The following is a 23545-nucleotide window of genomic DNA, read 5'->3' as shown; positions in this document are numbered from 1 at the left end:
TTTTTTATTTTACTATATTATGAAAATGCTTATTTTATTCCACAAATATGTATTAATATAATAAAAAAGGGGAAAATAAAAACAGAAGAAAGAGACCTCATTATCGTTCCCCTTAAACCTTTCTACCCTCCTACCTTCCCTAATATAGAGCGCAATGCCATCCTCCCAGTGTCTCAGGTTTGCATGACCTGGGAGTCATCCTAAATTCCTCACTATCTCTTACTCCCCATATCCAAGCTGCTGCTAAGGCCTTTCAATTTCATCTTTGCTGAATCTCCCAAATCCGCCTCCTTCTCTTTCCTCTGTCACTGCCAACACTCTAGTGCAGGTCTCATCACCTCACACTTGGATTATTTCAATAGCTGCTGGTAGGTGTGCCTGCCTCAGTCCCTCCCCACCCCAACTGGAACTCTTTCCTTCTTCATCTCCGCTTCCTGGCTTTGCTGGCTTTCTTAAAGTCTCAATTAAAAGCCCACTTTCTTCAAGAAGTCTTTCCTAGTCTTTCTTAATCTTGGTGCCTTCCCTCTGAGAAAACTCCCAATTTATCCTGTTTTTCTCTCATTTGTACATTGTTTGTGTGATGTCTCCCCCATTAGAATGGGAGCTTCTTGAGGGCCAATCTGTCCCTTACCTTTCTTTGTATTCTTAGCAATTAGCACAGTTGCCTGGCTAGGGACAGTAGGTGCTTATTTAATGCTAGGGACTGACCCACTAGTCCTATAGCTTTTATTTTATGCATTTAAAATTCTTTTCTGAGAAGGGGATTCATAGGTGTCATTAGATTGTTCAAGAGGTTCACAATCCAGAAAAGGTTAAGAACCCCTGGAATAGCAAGTCTTTGCCCTATGTCCTGTGACATCTTGTTTGGTTGAGGGTTTTATGGGGGAGATTAGCAGCTCCTGCAATCATGAGGGGTTTTGGCAGATACTCAGAGGTGAGATGGAGTAACAACAGGGAGGGAAGTTTGGCCAGTTACAATTCTGGTAATTATTTCTCTGGTAGAGTTTTCTATTTGGAGCTGAATGAAAGCTTCTTTTTCACTATTTACAAGTTGATCAGGCAGTAGTAGTTACACTTAAGTGAAATAACGAGTGTTCATTCCAAAGGGAAGAGGTGGAGAACGTTTCTTATAATTCCAGACTTCTTGTCTTCTGGAAGAAAATCTGAGCAATGAACTGAAGGTGACATTTTATGAGTTGAATTAAAGTACTAGAATTGATTTTTCTTTCTCCTAAAATTCTTGATATTGATGGTATGGATGGCATTTTGATGACTGCATTAGCCAGAAGGTTGGATTGCCATTTGTAGGTTGAGCTTGCGACTGTTAGTTTTATGGGAATTCTGGTGCCCTTGTGAATTTTTTGAAATCTCTCCACAGTGATAGATTCCAACAGATTAGATATCGTGAAGAACTCATCCAGTTTTAATTCTGGGTTAAACATAGCCTCTGGTAACTGTGGAGTTTGGGTTGTTAAATAGGTGATTGTTAATTCACATCACTCAGGGTTTGGCTTTTAAATCCAGATTAGGAGCAAACATTTTGTGCCAATCGTTTTCCTCCCCCTTCTTTGAAGTGTTTTCCAGAAAGCTTTAACAGAGAGATTCTGAAAGAGTAACTGAGGCCATAATGACGTTTTGCATTTTTTTCCTTTTCCAGATAATTTGATTTCAAGGTGACATTTAGTAAAGAAAATATTTGTTTTGAATAAGGATTCTCTCAGGAATGCCTATGTTAGAGAATGTAAATAAAATCATCATCAAAACTGTACAGATTATACAACAGTATATACATCTGGCTTACTTTGGTTTGGCAAAGTGGGAAAGTTGGTGGCTTTGGAACCAGAGGACCTGAGTTCAGATCTCAGTTATACCACTTACTGCTTTGTGACTTTGGACAAGTCACTTAATCCCTCTTAGCCTCAGTTTCCTCCTCTGTAAAATAAAGGGCAGCTAGGTGATGTAGTGGATAGAATGTCAGGCCTAGAGTCAGAAAGACTCACCTTCCTGAGTTAAAATCTGGGCAAGTCACTTAACTGTGTTTGCCTCAGTTTCCTTATCTGGAAAATGAGCTGGAGAAGGAAATGGCAGATCACTCTAGTATCTCTGAAAAGAAAATCTCAAATGGGGTCATGAAAAGTCAGACATGATGAAAACGAGTGAATAACAACAACAAAAAATGAAGGAGCCTGACTGAAATGATCTCTAAGGTCCCTTCCAGTTCTGAATCTATGGTCCAGTGAGGTAATAATTTTGTCAATGAACCAGTCAGTGTAATGGGTTAAAAAAGATGAGCTCAACTGGTTGTGTCATGTGTGGATAAAACATGGAGTATTTCACTTTTAACCACTGGGGGGCATTGAGTGGGGTATAACCTTAGAGGGTAATTTTAGAGTTGTTCTGCATTCTCTGCCATGGAAAAGCCATGGGAAGGATAATCAAAGGGATAGTTTAAAGGTGCAGCAAAGATTGATACTGTGGCTGTCATCATAGTATCCTGCTTGTCTATATACTTTTTGAATATTACATTTTTGGTAGGAGCTGTTTGGGAGTTTGAGCTGAGTATTCATTGACAGTTTGGTGATCCTATCATAGTTTACAGGGCAGCTAGGTGGCACAGTGGATAGAGCACCAGCCTTGGAGTTAGGAGGACCTGAGTTCAAATCCAGCCTCAGACACTTACTAGCTGTGTGACCCTGGACAATTACTTAACCCTGTTTGCCTCAGCACCTCATCTGTAAAATGAGCTGGAAAAGGAAATGCAAACCACTCCAGTGTCTTTGCCAAGAAAACCCCAAATGGGGTTATGAGGAGTCAGGCACGACTGAAATGACTCAACAACAAATCACATTTTATGATCCCCTGAATTTCAGAAGGGACATCAGATCTGGTTTAACATATCATATATAAAAGTGATTCAAAAGAAACATCAAGTCAGGTAAGCCATTAAGAGATACCCTGTTCATTAGGGTAGATTAAGGTGACCTGGGCTCTGGTAATAAAGGATGAAAATACATCCATGCCTTATAATGGCTCAGCATCATTTGTTGCTGAAAAATAATACTGCCTTGGATGTAGGTAGTAGGTTTTTTCCTAAGGAGTTTGGAGGAAATTGGCCATGAATGATAATACCCAGAAGCTGCCTAAAAGGCAGGATAGTGATTTGATGTCTAAAGATAAAATCTGTAATTGGATGGAAAGGCCATTGAGTTATAAGACTGCTGGGTACTCTCCCATGGATTTGCTGTGTTACCCTGAGCAAGTCCTTTAACATTTGGGGCCTGGAGTTCCTTCTAAGTAAAATGACAATAATATTATTGCCTACTTTACGGTTCTATTGTGTAATGGTAACACACTTTAAAAATATTTTTTAAAGCACCATGCAGGTGCAATGATATGTACCCATCTAAGGGTGGGCGTTGACATCTGGGTTTGGTCCTCAAACATGAAACCATTTCCTGAGGACAGGAAGTTTTAACCTTTTTTGCATCATGGACCCACTTGGTAGTCTGATGAAGACTTTTGCCCATTTCTCATAATAATGTTTTTACTTGATCAAATGAGATAATGATTATAAAGTGCTTAGCCAAGTGTCTGGCACATAGGAAACACTATATAAATGTTAGCCAAATGCATAAAGTAAAATACATAGGATTACAAAGGAAACTGATTATATTGAAATTCAGTTATCAAAATATTAAAAATAACAACAAATACATAGACTCTGGGCTAAGAACCTCTACTAGGAAAACTGCGATATCTGTAAAGACTGAAAGATACAACTTGTGTGACCAGCATGGAAACCGGGCTACTCCATCTTGGAGAGAAGCCAAAAGAGCACAGCAATATTGTATTCCACAGCCAAATTATTCCCAGTATGCTTGATTTTAGAAGATTATTGGGAGAAGTGTTGGATTTTGTACAAACAGAAGGAAATGTATTTTGTTAAAAAGTGATATTTGCACGTAGGTCCAGCAGATATTTATGTTTCATAAGATGGCATTAGGCTGAGATTTACTCTATATAAAATGAAACTTTTTATTGCCTAGGGTAGAATACTGAATAGCATCAAACAGATTGAGGAAGAAGAGTTCAGGGTGATATCTATAGCTGTCTATGTCTGGGAAATAGCCAGACCAATGACAATGTCATTACAAAATAATGAAGATTTAAAAAGAATCCAAGCCAAATACATTAGAATTTACACATCCAAAGAAGGGTTGCCTCCATCAAAATTGCCCTCTTGAGAGGTGATAGACTTTGGATGAAAAAAAAAAAACAAACCCAAACCTCAAAACATTTATTAAGCAGATGGTTGTTGTTGTTCATTTGTTTTAGCTGTGTCTGCCTCTTCATGACCCCATTTGCACTACCTAGCTACCCACATTATTTATATACACATTCAACATATAATATGGGCCTAGTCTGGGCAGGTAGGTGAAATAGTGGATAGAACACTGGCTTGAAGTGAGGAAGAATCCTCTTCATGAGTTCAAATCCAGCCTCAGAAACTTACTAGCTGTGTGACCCTGGGCAAGTCACTTAACCCGGTTAGCCTCAGTTTCCTCATCTGGAAAATGAGTTGGAGAAGGAAATGGTAAAACCCCTCCAGTACCTTGGCCAAGAAAACTCCAAATGAGCTCATGAAGAGTCAGACATGACTGAATCCAGTGAACAACAACAACAGAAAGTGTGCCAAATACTGTGCAAAGTGCTAGGGATAAAAACACAGAAGCAAAGTCTTTGACGCTTATAGTGCTGGATATTTCCATCTCCTTCCTGGGAATCACTCTCTGAATGTAGGATATCAGATCAGTAGAATGTTTAAAACTGGAAGGAACCTTGGAAACCAAGTTGTACCTTCTCATTTTGCAGATGAGGAAGCAATCATAAAGAAGTGAAATGATTTTCCCATTTGGGAAGCAGAAAGGCCTCAAGGGATGGCAAACCTTCATCCTTTGAGGATGAGTGTGGCCTTTAGGAACAGTCAGATACTCTAAATCCCCATCAAGAGTAAAGCTCTTTTCTTCTCAGCTCTGAGGGCTGGATGATTTTATTTCATACCCCTGGAATTCTCAAATGCAGTGAATTTTAATTTTGATTAGCTGTGAGCTGAGTCAGTTAGATTCAAGACCCAAGACCATTGGGTAATAGCACCATGCATTGACATAGGCCTTTTCATTTTTGTTTCATTTTATTTGAAGGCCACATCACTGGCTTCCAGCCTTCTTGGGTATAATGACGTACTTCAATTATTCTTTGCAATCAGAATCCCAATTATTTGGAATAGGAATATTTTTTGTTCAGATGTGTGATTTAGTCAGTGTGGGAAACTCTTGGTGATGCTAATCACCTCTGTGACTTGGTCAAATCATTTAAGATACCTGGGTCTCAGTTTCCTTTCTGTAAAACTAGACAAGGTTCAAGGTCCCTTCCATCTCAGGATCTATGATTCTATGAAATTTCCACAAGCAATGAAGATCAGTGACTTAGTCTTAGGCTGGGGTATGGAAAGGCTAGGTGACTTGTGCCTGCATGCACAGACAATACGTGTCAGAAGCCTGACTTGAACACAGGAGTCAGGGCCAGCCAGTTCTTCATTTACTAAACCATGATGCCTTCTAATTTTTCTATGAGTATTTATTAATTGAGAAATTAATATTGAGAAGCTAATATAGATTCAGGAACACTTTTAAATGAATTTATATTTTATCAATCCCAACTGTGGCTGTTTACTTTTGAAAAGGGTGTGTGTGTGTGTGTGTGTGTGTGTGTGTGTGTGTGTGTGTGTGTGTGTGCATGCACATATGGGATATTATTCAGCCTGCAGAAGGTATGAAAGACAGTGTAGAATAAGTTGTTAAGGCTAGCGTTGGAGTCAGGAAGTCCTGGATTCAAATCTTGACCGACTTTGTGATCCTGGGCAAGCCCCAAGAAATCTTCCAAAATGGAGGTGTCAAATTCAAGGCCTGCAAAACTCTTCAGTGAGACCTGAACCAGATTAAAATGTGATTGGGAAATGTTTAACAAAAGAAATACAAATATATTCCATTTTGTTGCTGTTGTTCAGTTGTGTCTGACTCTTTGTGACCCTGTTTGGGGTCCTCTTGGCAAAGATAGTGAAGTGGTTTGCCATTGCCTTCTCCAGCTCATTTTACAGATGAGGAAACTGAGGTTAAGTGACTTGCCCAAGGTCACATACATAGTAAGTGTCTGAGGCTAGATTTGAACTCAGGTCTTCCTGGCTCTAGGCCTGGCACTCTATTCACTGTGCACCTAGCTGCCCCACAGTACAACACAGATAATGTTAATTTGTCATTTTCTTTCTTTCTTTCTTTCTTCCTTTCTTTCTTTCTTTCTTTCTTTCTTTCTTTCTTTCTTTCTTTCTTTCTTTCTTTCTTTCTTTCTTTCTTTCTTTCTTTCTTTCTTGGGGGGGGTTTCGGCAATGGGGTTAAGTGACTTGCCCAGGGTCACACAGCTAGTAAGTGTTATGTGTCTGAGGCCACATTTGAACTCAGGTCCTCCTGAATCCAGGGCCAGTGCTCTATCCACCTAGCTTCCCCTCTTCCAGTTTTTTGACAGCAACAGCAACAGCAACAACCATAGCCATCACCACCAAACAACACCAGTGCTTCCAGTACTATGACTGTGACAATAGAGTGGTTCATTCAGAATCTAGGCTTCCGTGATAGAGCAAGGGGGCCACAGGGTGGTTGTTTTCAGGTATGGTGTGGATTAGAATCCCAGAGTTCTTCCTTTGGGAACTTTTCATAAAAATGTTTTGATGAAGCTTACAAGAGTGTGGGCAAACCCTTGTTACTCAGCCTGGGAATTTTGATCTTAAAACTGCTCTCATTTTGGAATTAGTGGCTAGGGTGTAGCATCGACATTTGTGACATGGTTAATTAATTTAAATAAAGCTGACTGACTGCCTCTCTTCTGTCCCTCGAGTGAATCTTAAAAAGATTAAATGGGAAAATGCTGGTTTTATAGAATTTAGAGGAAGGAATCAACAAGTCCAGGGATATTTAACTTGGGGGTTTGTGAATTAGTATACATATATATTTTGATAACTACATTTCAATATAGTTGGTTTTCTTTGTAATCCATTGCATTTCATTTTACGGATTTAAAAACATCCTTTTGAGAAGGGGTCTCTAGACTTCACCAGACAAAAGCTTAAGAATCCCTGCTTCTGGGGCAGCTAAGTGGTGTAGTGGATAGAGCACCAGCCCAAGAAACAGCAGTACCTGAGTCCAAATTTGGCCTTAGATATTTACTAGCTGCGTGGCCCTGGACAAATCCTCTCGTTTTACATATGGAGAAACTTGGGCCCAAGAAAGGAGATGATTTGGTCAAGTCAGACAGTTTAAGTGGCAGAGCTAGCATTTGAACTCAGATCTTGTAACTTCAAATACAGTGCTCTTTCCACCACAGCCATAGTGCCCTATCACTTTATTTCAGAGGCCCATTTTCATTTGAAACTATTTACAGTAATCAAATTTAAGGGCAGCTGGGTGGCGCAGTGGTACGGCCCTGAGCCTGGAGTCAGGAAGCTTTGAGTTCACATTTGGCCTCAGAGACTTAATAGCTGTGTGACCCTAAGCAAGTCACATAGCCATGTTCACCTTAGTTTCCTCATCTGTAAAATGAGCTGGAGAAGGAAATGGCAAATCACTCCAGTATCTTTGCCAAGAAAACCCCAGTAGGGCTGAATGATGACAGTAACAATCAAATTTAAATTGAAACAGAGATGTAGGAAAACATGTACGACCACAAACTCAAGGATGGTCTTTGGGGTGTCAAGTTGCTATATGGCAGACCTATTTAAGTAGTCTGCTGCAGGAGCTGTGGCATGGATGGGAGGAGGGAGGCCCAGAAGGAAAACCAGGAAAGCCCACTGGGGCCCCCAGGGCATTGTTCTCAGGATTCTGTTAAACAGGTCTGTAAACACGGAGTCTTAGTCTTAACACCATCAGGACTGTTAGGACCGAAGAGATTTGTTTGTTTGTTTGTTTGTTTGTTTCTTTGTTTTTGTCGGAGGAAGCTGTAGGTTAAAGCTGCCTAAGGCCACCTGCTGAAACTATAGCAAGGGTGTCGCTGGCTCCCAGAGTCTGTCTGGAGCTCTTGGAGCCACCTGACAACGTTGTGCCCCAAGCAAGGCCAAAATATGGTGACCTGGTAAATAAAAACGAACAGTGTTTGGTATTCTATTATCGCTCCCAACTTGTGAAGGGCTTGACATTCAAAGTTCTTGACAAGGTAAATGTCAGTCTTTTAATGAAAAACATTCTTTCACTTGGCCTGGAGCTGCCTTCCATTGCAGGCTTTTATGGATTCACTTGAAGAGCCTCAATGCCTTGACTTTTTCAGAATTACATCCTGCCCAGGGGGAGGTTATCTTGCCTTTGCTTTTGGTGGTTAAATCATATCAGTAACCAGATGCAAATGTATCTCAGTAATAGCATCACACCAGGAGGCTGGACACACAAAAAAAGGGCTTTGGAAAGCAGCCTTTGGTGGGAATGTCTTTTTTTTTTTTCAGGGACCTAGTTTGTGATTTCTTAGCCTCCAAGCAAAACCAGACAACTCGCCTCCCTGGTGGCTCTCGTGACAATGAACTATATTACTGTGCTGGACAAACAATTCAGGAAATTCAAAGGATATTCTGACTTTGAGCTCCAGGAGGGCTCTTGGCTCTAGAGGACTCACATCTAAGGAAGAGCCAGGTGCCTAAATTTTAATTAGCAGCAAACCAAGCCATAGAAGTTAGGGAGGTATGGGTAAAAAGAGTATTGAATCTCTTCCCAGTTAGTCTTCTGGCCTTAGGTGTCTCCTCAATTTCATCCTCCAGGTGGCTATAGAGCTTTGCCTGAAGTGCAGGTCTAACAGTGCAGCTCCCTCCTACCTCTAGGATCAAATAGAAATGCCTTTGTTTGGTATTTAAAGCCCTTCACAACCTGGCCACCTTTTACTTTTCCAGCCTTAATATAGAATACTAATGTATAATTACATTTTATGTACATATATTTATATATACATATACAATAATTATATATTTAATGATACTAATAGATTATTATATGGGATACTAACAGATAATATTATATGTTATACAAATAGTTATAACTTACAGGATACTAATAGATAATTATATTATATATTAAATAGGATACTATTGATTATATTACATATTATATGAATAGATAATTATATTTTATAGAATGCTAATAATTATATGTTCTATAGGATACTGATAGTTAATTATATTATATATAAGGTTAATATGGAATTATATAGATATGAATATAGAATATAGAATATTATATATTATACTAATATAGAATTACATTATGTAGGATATGAGTGTGTAATTATATATTATATAGGATACACATGTATAATTATATTTTATCAGCTCTAGAATATGAATATATAAGTATATAGCATACAAATATAATTATATTCTATATTCTATATAACAACTAAATGAGATGTCATAAATATATAACTATATAACTATATAATATAGAACACTAATATATAATATACTTAATATATAATAGATGATACTTCTTTTAGCATTCATTAGCAATGAATTCCTCATATATATCACTCCATCCCTTTTCCCTGACTGTCAGCCCATGCCTGGAATGCACTTTTTTTCACCTATGCTTCAGGGAATCTCTGCTTTCTTTCAAGAGCCAGCTCAAGTACCACCTACTATACGAATCTTCCTGATTCCTGTGCCTTACTCCCTTCCCCCAACTGCTAGTGTCTTTCTTCCAAAATTATCTTGTATTTTTTTTTGCATAAATCTATTTATGTACATCTCTCTCCTGGCTAGATTGTGGTTTCACTTTTGTGTTTGTTTCAATCCCATTACTTATAACACAGCTCTTGGCATAGTAGGTGCTTAATAAATGCTTATTGATTGGGTGGAGCTGCACTACAATTTTTGGCTTTACTACTTGTCATATGATCTTGGATAAATCATCTAGGCTCTCTGGTCCTTGTTTTTTTCATCTGTAAAATGAGTAGATTGTATGTACAAAGATGGTGCTTGAGCTGAGCTTTGAAAGAAACTAAGGGTTCTAAGAGGTGGAGGTGAGATGTCCCTTACTCCCATCTCAGTATCATAGGATCGTAAAATTTAGAGCTGGAAGAAATCATTTAGTCCTTTCACTTTACAGATGAGGAAACTGAGGCTCAGAAGGGGTAAGTGACTTGATCAAAATCACACAACTGGTAAATAGCAGAACCTGGATTCAGTAGGGACTCTGACTTCAAATCTAGCGCTTTTACTCCTGTATCACAGTTCCCTACAGCAAAGGAAAGGTCACTTAATATGTCGGGATCATAAAAGAGCCTTGGGTTTTGCTTGGGCTCATTTCTTAGTCACATGCTTCAGTGTTGGATGGTCCATGATGGTCAGTTGACTCAATTTATACCCGTGTGTCTGAACTGTATTTTGGGCTTCTTAGGCTGTCTTTAGAATTAAACTGGACAAAAGAGGTACTATGTATGTGGAAGGGGACAAGCAGGTCTAAAGGCAGATCTTGAAATTCAAATCCTATCCAGTCACCAAAACAGCTGCCACCACGATTTCCTTTCGATCAAATGTAGGGTGATTCTAAGCTTCTGTTCCTTCCAGGTGATAGTGAAGAGTGGTTTTTTTTTTACATAGCTCTCGTGGTTATCAGGGATGATGCTGGATCAAAGACAAATCACAGGCTAGTAGCCAGAGTGGCAGGTAGTATAATTCAGCACTTTCCAAAGGCCCCTGTGGCGTTCACACCCTCAGGATGACTAGGGCTCTGTTAGGCCTCTAATCAAACAAGGAAATTGCTTTCCTGGGGTGAGTTGAAATGGCAGTGTAAACCCAACTGTCCTTGACAACACAGTAGCTAAGCTAACTTAAGCCTTTGAGTGATGGTGCCTTACACAGATAGTCCGCTTCTCTCATAGGGTCCTTGAGCCACACACTGGGAAACATGACAGTGTTCCCATCTCCTCCCCCCACCCTCGAAAGTGAGCTTCTCACAGCAGAGACAGGGCGCAAAGAAAGTAATTTTTAATCAGTCAATAAACATTTGTGACTGTGACAAGTTTTTGAGAAAGGGTTACACTTTTTAAAAAAATTTCATTAATTTTTTTAATGAACAAAAATTGGTTTTCTTTCCTTCTCACCCCACCACCATTAAAAAAAAAGAAAAAGGAAAGAAAATCAAATTTGTTACAACAAATATGCACAGTCAAACAAGTCCCTGCATTGGCCATGTCCAAAAAGTATACATCTCATTCTGAATCCTGAGTCCATTACTTCTCTGTTAGAAGGTGGCTAGTATGCTTCATCATCCCTTCTCTGGAATTGTGGTTGATAAGGCTTTCAAAATTGTTTTTTCTTCACAATATTATTATAGTATAAATTGTTCTTTTAGTTCTGCAAATTTCACTTTTTTTCAGTTTATGCAGGTCTTCCCAGATTTCACTGAAACCACCCCTTTCGTCATTTCTTATGGAACAGTAATAGTCTATTACATTCATATACCATAATTTGTTCAGTCATCCCCCAGTTGATGGGTACTCCCTTAGTTTCCAGTTCTTTGCTATTACAGAAAGAGCTGCTATAAATAAATTTGTACATATGGGCTGTATTTCAAATGAGGCCCTGGGCCTCAAGGATGGATCTAATTGAAGTTCCCAGGATTTCAATTTCCATGAAACTGTGTGTCGGTGGAAGGAAGGCAAGGAAGGTAACAAGCATTTATTAAGCATCTATTATGTGCCAGGCACTGTGCCAAGTACTTTACAACTATTAATCTCATTTGGTCACAACGATCCTATGAGGTAGGTGCTATTATCCTCATTTTACAGCTGAGGAAACTGAGACAAGCAGTAGTTAAGTGACTTACCCAGGGTCAAACAGCTAGAAGTATCTGAGGTCACATTTGAACTCAGATCTTCTTGACTCTGGGCCTGGTGCTCTATCCATAGCGCCACCTGGTTGCACCAGCCTGAAGTGTGGGGTGTGGAGGAGGATGGAGGGGAGTGGAGATAGTAAGGGGAGCTGTAGAGAGGACAGTTACAGTGGTCCCCAGGACAGGAGAGCAGTAGCACAGCCTCGTTTGCCAGCTATGGAGGGCAAGTTGAAAGAGACCTGAGAGAGAAGACCTCTTGATTCACCTGGGATGGTGGGGCCCAGTGGACTCTCTAAAGTTTGAATGAGTCGTTCCAACCTTTTGTCAACCCATGCCAGAGACTTTGCCATGAGAACCTTTTTGAGTATGGAGTGGGAAGAAGGGAGGAATAAGAATCTCCACCTGTGATTTCATCATTGTTATAAACTCTTGATATGGAAACTCCCTTCACTGATGCCAAATAGCAACTCCTGTATAATTTTCAGTCGTAGACATTCACCTAGGGCACTCAGAGATTAAGTGACTTTAGGCACCCCAGGTTTGTATAAGAGGCAAGACTTGAACCAACTCCATGCTTTCCTAACTCTAAGGTCAGCCTTTTGTCCACTATGCTGCACTATTATTGTTGTTCAGTTGTTTCAGTCATGTATGATTCTTCGTAACCCCATTGGGGGTTTTCTTGTCAAAGATGGTGGAGTGGTTTGCGCTTTCCTTCTCCAGATCATTTTTCAGATGAGGAAACTAAGGCAAACAGGGTTAAGTGACTTGTCCAGGGTCACACACCTAGTAAATATCTGAAACTGAATTTAAACTTAGGAAGAGGACTTCCTGACTCCAGGCCTGGAACTCTATCCACTGCACCACCTGCCTGCCCCCTCCTAAGCTGCACTGCCCTTACTTAATTAAGTCTGCATTTAAATGTTTTATATGCACCTTGTAGAGTTTGCTAGCTTGTTGCTAATTGAGTTGAAAAGATGACCATTGAAGTTTTTAGCCTAGTGGGTTTTGGGTCTTAAGCTAATGTGTCATACAAAAATACCTCCACATTAAACCCAGTTATCTGGGTGAATTCAGAGTTTAGCAGCATTTGTGTTAGACATCTTTTGAGTATCTACTGTGTGTAAGGCACTGTGCTCAACACTAGGAGAGGGTTGCCAAGATGGATAAGATGGAGGCCCTACCCTAAAGGAGCTTAGACTTAGACTTAGGAAAATAAAAGATTGAAAAACATGCAGAACATGACGATTGAATTAGAGGCAAGGAATACTTCAGTGGACAGCTCGGTGGTACAATGGATAGAGGGCCAGTCCTGGGTCAGGAAGACTGGAGTTCTAATCTGGCCTCAGACACATACTAGCTGTGTGACCCTGGATAAGTCACTTAACTCTGTTTGCTTCAGTTTCCTTATCTGTAAAATGACCACCCCAGTATCTTTGCCAAGAAAACCCCAAAAGGGGTCATAAGGAGTCAGACACAACTGGAAACAAATAACAACACTTCAATACAACACTATGAGAAACACTACCAGTACCTAATGGTATTGATAAGAAATATTCTGCCAGCTTCAGAGTTGGGATGAGATCCCTTCTGATTGGAGTGGCTGGAGAAGTATTCATGGAGGGGGAGGTTTTAAGCTGAGTGTGGATGAATAGGTAGAATTTGGCTAGGCAGTGAGAATGGGTCATAACATTTCAACTGGCAGCCTAAAAGTCAAAGAGGCTATGGTAGCTAAAACATGGTCAGCCAGCTCAGAAGTTTTCCTAAAACTGCCTGGCAGTGAGTATTTTCCTGTTCCTTTAAAAAAAATTGTCTTTTTTATTCTCACCTTTTGTTTTCACATCTTCTTTTTCTAATACCCCATATCATCCTCTCCTATTCAGTACACCATCCCTTTGTGAAAGAAAGATTAAAAAAGAAAGAGGGGAAAAAATTTAGAAAACCAACCAAAACACCAAGTGCCTGGTGCATAGTAGGTACTTAATAATGGCTTGTTAATGGAATGACTCCCTGTATCTGACAGCATATGCAGTAATCCATACCTGTAGTGTCCCATTTCTGTAAAGAAGAGAGACAGGTGTATTTTCCTCAACCTTTCTTTGAGTACAAATTCATTCATTCTAATTACACATTAGTTTCTTACTATTTATACTGTAGTAGACATTGTATGTATATTTTCTTGTTGTGTTTACTTCACTCTGCAGCAGTTCATATGTCTGCCCATGCATCTCTGAATCCTTTGTATTTTTAGCATCTTATGGCACAGTAACATTCCATTTCATCCATGTACCACAATTTGGTTAGCCATGCCTCAGTTGATGGGCATCTACTTTATTTCCAGTTTTGTGTTGCTATGGCTATTTTGGCGTATATAGAACCTCTTATAGACACTTGTATTTGGCCTCCTTCAAGTATATAGATGTCACAGTGGATAGAGTGCTGAACCTGGAGTCAGAAGGACCTGACTTCAAATTCTTCCTGAAACATTTCTTAGTTGTGTGACCCTAGGCAAGTCACTTGATCTCTGACTGCCCCACTTCTGCATCTGCAAAGTGGGGATAATATAGCACTTACCTCCGAAGGTTATTGTGAAGATAAAATAAGATAAGATTTATAAAGCACTATGCAAACCTTAAAACATATAAATACTAGTTGTATTGTTATTATTATTAGCCTACCAATGGGACTTTTGGGTCCCAGCTACTTAGTGTGTCATGGATACTACTGTTTCCACAAGAAAGAAATGGTAATACTTTTTTCTCCCACTCCTAATTCTCTTAGTTATTGCGTTCGGATTTGCCATGGCTGGCAAATTCTATGTTATCAAAGGCCAAGTTTTACATGTATGTTTTTCTTGTTATTAGGCAGACATATCCTTAAGTAGTTTGCCATTAACAGATGCCTAAGAGGAGTGAAATATACTGGAAAACCAACTTAGGGTGGCAGCTGTGCCTCACTTTTTTTCCAGACTCTTGAGAGGATTTGGAGTGGATTGATTTAATCTAGACAGCCATTGAGCCGTGAACATAGACTTTTCAGATGTCAAAGGGAAAATACAGCTCTGGAGCTCAGGTTTATGCAACCTCCAGAATCACTTTCTTTCCTCACATCTTTCTTCCTTCCTTCCATTAACAAAGGCATAGCAAAGCCTTTACAGGTTGTAAAAGAGCATATTCAAAGCAGCTGTCTCCTGGCTGCATTAAGCATAGATTGAAGAGACTCCAAATCCAGTGTGAAGGCAGAGAAACCACTGTTAGCACCACACAATTAAGTAACTTCTGAAGGAGTGTTAGATCAATGCCTTTCCCCATAGTCTTTTGATACCAAATGACTTTTCTGATGTCTTTTTTTTTTTTAATTGAGTAGAGCTTAACTGTGTTGAAAGGAAACAAGAGGAGAAAGAGATTTGTTTGAGTAGGAAACAATTCAGGATTGGGCTCTTCTTCAAATCAAGCCTGGTGCTAACATTGTGCTGATAGTGGGTGAAGGTGGAAATATTTAAGAGTCTCACTTCACTGTTGCCCTTACAGTTCATGCTGTGGAAATGTTTTATGGGTGAAATTGCTTTTGAGGTGCAATTTCTAGGCTTTTTAAAAATTTGATTTTTTTTAATGAACAAAAATTGATTTTCTCCCCTCATTCAACCCCACTGAAAAGAAAAAGAAAAGCCTTGTAAAAATTTGTATGATCAAGCAAAACAAATTCCCACATTTGGCTGTGTCCAAAAATTCATGTCTCCATTCAGCACCCTGAAACTGTCACCTTTCTGTCAAGGAGTAGGTAACGGAATTCATTATCAGTCCTCTGGCATCATGGTTGGTCATTGTGCTAAGTCTTTTAGCGTTGTCAGTTTCTAGATCTTGAGTGAAATGAATGCCAGGCCAAGAAAAGAACATAACTAACACTCTTTTACTTCAACCAGGCCAAGTTGGCAAAAAGGTACCTGCCTGTTACTTAGGACAAGTGGTGGGAGTTAGTTGGTACAGTTGAAAGTACGCTGACCTGGAGCAAAAGGACTTGGGTACAAATCCCACATTGGGTAACTATAGCAGCGGCAGCAACAACAACACTAATAGGTGTATTTATATAGTGCTTAAAAGTGTGCAAAGCACTTTTCATGTTATTTGATCTTCCTGCCCCTGGGAGATCGGTGCTATTACTACCCCCATTTTACAGATGAGGAAACTGAGACTCAATGATTAAATGACTTGCCTAGAGTCATACAGCTAGTGTCTGAGGCAGGATTTGAATTCTGGTTTTGCTGACTCCAAGTCCAGCAATCTTTCCATTGTACCTTCTAGTCACTTAACATCTCTGGACCTCAGTTTCCTCATCTGTAAAATGAGAAAATTGGACCATTTGGTGTCTGAGGTCCCTTTTAGGTCTAGATTTGTGTTCCTACTTGTTGAAATGGTGAAGAATATAATTTTATGGATGCTGTCACTTCAGGGGAGAGTAAGGATTATTTTGCTTTTGGGTGGCCGGATGGCCCAATGATTAAATATCTCCCCATGCTAGAGACTTGTAATTATTACAGCTCAGATCAACTCTCTGGTTCTTAAGAATAGAGCATTTTACTCTCACTGTACCACCAGAGGCCTGTGATGCACATGTTATGCTCTCCTCCAAATGCCATCATAAGGATAATATTTGAAAGGCTGCATTAGGTCACCTGGCTTCATCAATACCTGTCTAATGAAAAAAGTTCATATGTAGGGCAGTGCCACTAGGGTCCCATAAGTTGGGTTGAATTCTGTGTTTATGCACTATCCCTGAGCTTTGTCTCTTAGAACAACTTTCTAAGGGGAAGTTATTGTTGATGATGTAGGGTGGATATTCCCTTGCTGCTTTCTGTAATTCAGTGACCTGGGAGTACCTCATGTGATGAATTAATTAGCCACTGGAAAGCCTAATATCTTTTTTTTTTTTTAAAAATAAGCTTTTATTAATACCTTTTTTTTAAACAAAATCTGCATATCCACTGTATTCCTACCCCTCCAAGTAAGCCATCCCTTTTAATGAAGAAATTAAAAAAACACTAAGAAAGAAAAGTGATCCACAGAAGTAAAGTCTTTTGTATACTGTATTCCACATCTGTGGTCCTCTTCCTCTGCAAAAAAGTAGAGGAAGATATTTTCATATTTCTTCTATGAAGCCAAACTTGATTATAATTTCATGACATGAAGTGCTACAAAATTGTCATATTTTGCTTATGTTGTTCTGCTTTTCTCATTCTTCTTACTGTATTTTATATCAGTTAATATAAGTTTTTCCATGGAACAACATAGTTACTGTAATTCCTGTTATAAGTAGCCTTAACTGTTCTTTCTTTTTTGTGGGCCTCATTTAAGTCCTAATGGCAACTGAAAAGTTCTGAGAGATTCATTGAGCTGAAAGGGTCACTCCCAGCATCCAGCTAGGTTTTGGCTGAGCTCTGTCAAGGTCTTTCCCCTTTGATTCTCTTGCCCTCCCTCTATACTCCATTCCTTTTAAAACAACATGCATGTGCTTTCAGAAATCTATTGTCAAAACCACTGAGGCTAAAGTTAGACACAGAACCACATTCCAGATTTTGTAAATGGAGACTTGGAGGGAAGGGAAAGTAGTATAAAGGATTTTTAATAGGCCAAATAATCTCTTAGAAGCCCTATAGATTCTTTGAAATCTCTTTGCAAAGATCTATGTGTGTGTCCATGTGAGATCTACTCCTGCCTGACTAAATCAGATGGAGAAAGGAATAATTCACAGAGCTGCATTTCAGATCTTCCAGGGATAACCAGCAGCTCTTCCTTGGACTTTCTGAAGTCACCTCTTGAGAGGACATGTATATCCCATCCAGGGATGGGTAGGTAATAAGAAAAATGTAGGAAGGAACCTGAGGCAGATACATTGCAAGCTAAAGCTTTGGAGAGGAGATCCAAAGAGGCTTTCTTTTCTAAATGCTTGCTTGTTCTTTGATTGAATGTAGAGTGATGATTTTTCCAGCTGTGTGATCCAGAGGTCTAGGTGTTACTAGATGTTCAGAGTGTGCTAACCTGGTCCAGCTTCATGGCTTTACTTATGCCATATGAGGTGGGGGCCTTGCTTGGGGAGAGGAGGCTGGGGTGAGTTTCTGTTGATTCATATAATATCAAGGGCATGCACATTGAGAAGCATCATGGGAAGTTGACATGCCCACCTATTCCTGGGTCTGAATTTTAACTCAAGGACTTTGAATTGGAGTATGTTGTTGATCATAGGTCATCAACCTGGGCAAGAAAGTATGGACATGCCAATGAGATGCTTCACTGGGAAATCAACAGATGCCACATTATAGATTCATGCATAATGAAAAGCAGGGTCTACAGATAATAGGATGGAAGAGGGTTTTCTTTGTTTCTGTGCCTGAAAAAGGCAAAATTAAGCTTGCTTGAAAAGGGTAATGAGAATGACAAATGGTTAGCTTTCAAAAGTGATACTTGGGAGTTGTGTTCCTGAACATTAGAAATCCAGAATTTGTTTCCTTGGGCACAATAAAGGAACTGGGGGCTTTCCTCATATCTCAGAGCCCTTGGAAACTCCTAACAATCCTCTCAATCCCCAAAGTAGACTGAGCAAATTCTCTTAAAGTCATGGTTGCTATTTCCTCTCCCCAGTTCCAAAAGTACAAAAAAAAATAGGCAACATGAGATCACATTAACAACAATGAATGAAAAAGCATTTATTACTTTATTCCCACTTATTACCAACATTGTGCCAAGTCCTGGGGATGCAGATACAAAAGCAAAGGCAGTCCCTGCTTACAAAGGAGCTTACAGTCTAATGGGGGAGACAACACAGGAGAGTGGTGGCCAGGGAGGGGACACTTAGGTAGAAGTTTACCAGGATGGTGACTGGGGCCACAGGCTAGTAGATTGATACACTCCATTCATGAACAATGATAGAGTTGATTTGATCATATCCAAGGTTCCAGAATTGGGGGAAGAGTGATGAAAAGGTGTATCTGTGGTGACAAGGTAATTGGTGAGACTGTGAAGCAGATGTCTGTTGAGCAGGGAATGAAGTGAAGAGTAAAGGCTACAGTTTTCCTAACACAGTAGTCTGTAGAGGCAGTGACCAATCAGAAGAAACAACCAAATTGTGGACGTTCTTACCGGCATGATTTTTGGTGTGGATGGCAAGGTAATGAGCCTGAAGATGACAAGAGAGCAGGAAATGATGCCATCCTCGAAGTAGCTCGAAGTAGGTAGGGTTATTGTTGTTATTATTCCCACTTTACCAGTGAGTGAACTGGACAAATATGCCCCAGCGTATGACCCCTTTTCCAGCTACAGAATCAAGGTAGTACTTTTAGTAGATATTTATTCTTCTACCTCTATTGACCACTTTACTTCTTCTTCTTCCTTTTTTTTTTTTTTGGTGAGGCAATCAAGGTTAAGTGACTTGCCCAGGGTCACATAGCTAGTGAGTGTCAAGTGTCTGAGGCCTTGAACTCAGGTACTCCTGACGCTGGAGCCAGTGCTCTATCCACTGCCCCACCTAGCTGCCCCCAACCACCTTACTTCTGAAAGTTTCTGGGGTAGATGGGAGGCTGTCAATTTTTTCTCTACCTAATGAAGATTTAGTCATAACAGTTGGTTATTTGGGACTAAATCTTATAGGGCCACTTTGAAAAGGCAATGTTGGTGACAGGATTTTATAGCTGGGGTTAGGTAGAGGTGGTAGACCCTTCCTTATAATAAAGGAATCCTTTTTCCTAAATTGCCTTTCAAACTGTTCTCTACAGGCTGTTTCACAGACAGGGATCCTGGGGTATGAAAACAGATGTGGAGAATGATGAGAGAGCATTATGCCGAATCTGGATTGAAAAGCAGTAATTGCCTGTGCAATTAAATTTTTTCTAAGACATACTGGGTCCTTTTTATTTTCTCTTTTTCCCCCTCCCATGTCCCAATGCAATTATACTGAAATGTAGGCTAATTTCTCACTAGACTAAATTGTCCTTCAGTTGGCCCCATCTCTGAAAGAAATAACCCCCAAACAATGCTAGATTGATAGAATTAAATTTCTTCAATGTTAAATCAACCACATTGATTGAATTAGACATTTCCCCCCTTTGCCTTCCTTCCCTTGTTTTCCTTTCACCCTCTCCCCACAAATTACATCTCAAGATGAAATCTGGTTAAATTTTTAAAAAAAGGAGACCTGCTTGGTTATTAGTCTGATTTATGAGCCCTCGAGGGACAAAATTTGCTGGGGCTTACAAGCACAGTCAATGCCTCCTTGAGGCTCCAGAACAATTCAGTGGCACTTCTCTCCTGGAAATGAGCTATTTTTCAGGGACACTTTCTGGGAAAAGTGTTACCTTCTGATATTGTCCCTGTTGTAGTGGCTGTGAGATTGTCCAAGTGATCTTGAGGAAGCTGAGTTGAGAGAATTAAGCCTTGGAATTCTCCTAGTCTTCATGCCATCAATGGCATTTAAAGCTTCCAAGACTGGGGGTGCATGGGTTGGCAGGGCAAAGGGAGGGGTGGTAGAAAAGAACTTTGAGAAGCCAAGGGGTTTGGAAAAAGCCTACTGATTTAAACCACAGCTGTCTCCCCTTAGGATAGTTCTCATGTATGCTACACTGTGTTAGGGCTGTGAACCCACTTATGGTCCTTCCAGACACAGGATGTTATTATCTGCTGAGTGAAAAAGGAAATCATTTCTCCTTTTTGCTATTAGAATCAAAGGGGTGACTTGGTGGTCTCCTGGGCACGATCAATTTATTTATGTATTTTTAAGCCTCTGAGGTCACTGCTTCTGCTGAGGGAGTGTTGGAAACAGTTTGGAAAACTGGTCTATGATTTTCTTTTTCCTTTATGAAGAAATATCTTTGCATTTATTAGTTCAGCAGGCATGTGTTAGGTGTCTAGTGTGTGCTAAGCATTGTGCCAGAGGTGAGAGAGATCAAGGATTTAAGTACCTACTATGTGCCAGGAACAGTGCTAAGTGCTTTACAAATATTATCTTATTTCATCCTCACAACAACTCTGGGAAGCAGGTGCTATTGTTATCTCCATTTTACAGTAGAAGAAACAGAGGCAGATGGAGGTTAAATGACTTGCCATTCATATAAATCTTTCCAAGTTTTTCTGAAATCTGCCTGTTCATCATTTCTTATAGTATGGTAATATTCCATTACATTCATATACTACAACTTGTTCACCCATATCCCAATTGATGGGCATCTCCTCAATTTCCAATTCTTTGCTACTCCAAAAAGAGCTGCTATAAATATTTTTGTGCAAATACATCCTTTTCCCCTTTCTTTGATCTCTTTCGGATACAGACCTAGTAGTGGTAGTGCTGGGTCAAAGGGTATGCATGGTCTTATAGCCCTTTGGGTATAGTTCCAATTTGCTCTCCAGAATGGTTGGGTCAGCTCATGACTCTGCCAACAGTACATTAGTGTCTCAATTTTCCTACATCCTCTCCAACATTTATTATTTTCCTTTTCTATTATATTAGTCAAGGGGATTTCTTTTTTATTGTGTTTTACACCAAATGACCAATGCCATCCAAAGTTCTGTGATTTTCTTATGCCTCTTAGACTTGTGAGGAGGACCCAATGGGAGAGAGAAAGTGGGAAAGTGCAGTAGAAAGAGTTTGAGTTTTGGAGTTTGAAACCAGAGTTTGAATCCTAGTTCTGTCTTTTACTAGCTGTGTGACTTTGGGCAAATCCTATCTACAAAATGAGTAGGGTGAGCTAGATGATCTAAGGTCCTTACCAACTCCAAGTATGTGATCCATCCTAACAATGTAAGACATGATTATAATTTCTCTTCTTCTAGGATAAATATAGTATTATTTTAGTTTAGTGGATTTTTTTTGGCTCTAGAAAATGTGGCTGAGACTGCTGACTTATTCATTTTCAGGAAGCACTGTGGCTATCATTTTTAACTCCTTATTATCTTCTTTCTCCATAGAATGAAGTAGAGCTGGGAGAGCTGTTGCTGTCACTGAATTATCTCCCAAGCGCTGGAAGATTGAATGTTGATGTGATAAGAGCCAAGCAGCTTCTTCAGACAGACATGAGCCAAGGCTCAGGTAAAGATACATCTGTTGACAAAGGGCAGAGGTTTCCTCAACGTGAAGGGAGCACCTGGGAGTGGGAGTCTACAGATCCAATTCTCCCTGGTTGAACAAGGAGAGTTTTCCAAAATATTTGGGGAGAATGGCAGGTCAGGGAAATGGGCCCAGAAACTTTGTTTTGTTTAATCTTCATATCTGGCAAAGAGCTTTGTAGACAATAAATATTTACAAAATGTTGAATGGTGGAGGGAACTTTTTTTTACCTCAGATTTCTCTCACTTATGGAAGCTAGTGAATACTATCTTGGTGACCCAACTGGAGACCTATTACTAGAAATATGTCTGAGACCACATTTGACAAATGCTGTCAGTTCATGAAGAAAGGAAAAAAATATTTATTAAATACCTATTATATGTCAGGCACTGTGCTAAGTGCTTTACAAATATTATCTCATTTGATACAACAATCCTGTGAGGTAGGTTCTATAATCATCCCCATTTTACAGTTTAGGAAACTAAAGCAGACAGAGGTTAAGTGACTTATCCAGGGTCACAGAAACAGTATTTGGATTCAGGTCTTGTTAACTCCAGGTCCAGTGCTCCAGCCTCTATACCCATATGATTTTGAAGATTCAACTTCTTAAAAAAATTTTTTTTGTTACATTTTAAATTCCAAGTTTTTCCCTCCCTTCTCTGCAACTGGAGGTCTACCATTTGACACGTATGTGTATATATGTGTATATGTCTGTATTGTGTGCATAGGCATGTAGGTATATATGTATGTAAAACCATGCTATGCATATTTCTATTCTCTTTGGCTTTTAAAGCCCTTTATAACCTAGCTCTCTCCTACCTTTCCAGTCTGCTGATTTTTATAAGTGTCATGTCTCACCTTATTTTTAATAATGTTTTATTTTTTCCCAAATTACATGTAAAACAGTTTTTAACATTTTTTAAAAGTTTTTGAGTTCCGAATTCTATCCCTCCCTCCCTCTCTAGCCTCTCCCTGAGATGATAAGCAATCTGGTATAGGTTATACATGTGCAACCATATAAAACATTTCCATATGTACATTTAACTTCTACAGGAATTTTGTATTTGTGAGTCCATTGACTAGCACAGTGCCCACCATATAGTAGGCACTTAATAAATGCTTATAGATTGATGTCTCAAAATGCTACTTTTGCAATTTAGGAATAATGACAACAGGGAGCAATCATGTGCAAAACCCAGGAAGTGTGAACAGTAAGGAATACACATCCTGAATTCCAATCATTATCATCATCATCATTATTGGGATTTTATGGAACTTTACAGTTTGCAGATATATCATTATCATTAATAATGATGATAATTTACATCTATATAGTTTTGTTTGCTCATTTTCAGTTGTGTCTCTTTGTGACCTTGTTTGGAGTCTTCTTGGCAAAGATACTGGAGTGGTTTGCTGTTTCCTCCTCCAGCTCATTTTCCAGATGAGGAACTGAGGCAAACAGGGATAAGTGATTTGCCCAGGATCACACAGCTAGGAAGTGTCTGAGGCCTGCTTTGAACTCAGGAAGATGAGTCTTTGTG

General features: G+C 39.5%; 1 protein-coding gene across 2 annotated transcripts in view; it reads left to right on the top strand.

Moving 5' to 3' along the window:
- The window catches only part of SYT17 (synaptotagmin 17), an 87680-nt gene that overhangs the window by 17951 nt on the left and 46184 nt on the right, over window positions 1-23545 (top strand). For both annotated transcript variants that reach the window (XM_020965299.2, XM_020965297.2), the window contains exon 6: window positions 21866-21986. In XM_020965299.2, coding sequence (XP_020820958.1) covers window positions 21866-21986 — 121 coding nt within the window. The remainder of the gene's footprint in view (window positions 1-21865; window positions 21987-23545) is intronic.

This window comes from Phascolarctos cinereus, unplaced genomic scaffold, assembly GCF_003287225.1.
Source record: "Phascolarctos cinereus isolate Bilbo 61053 unplaced genomic scaffold, phaCin_HiC Scaffold_4;HRSCAF=312, whole genome shotgun sequence".
NCBI classification, from domain to species: domain Eukaryota; kingdom Metazoa; phylum Chordata; class Mammalia; order Diprotodontia; family Phascolarctidae; genus Phascolarctos; species Phascolarctos cinereus.
Note: the sequence above shows the minus strand (reverse complement) of the source record. Positions and strands in the feature narration are given on the sequence as shown.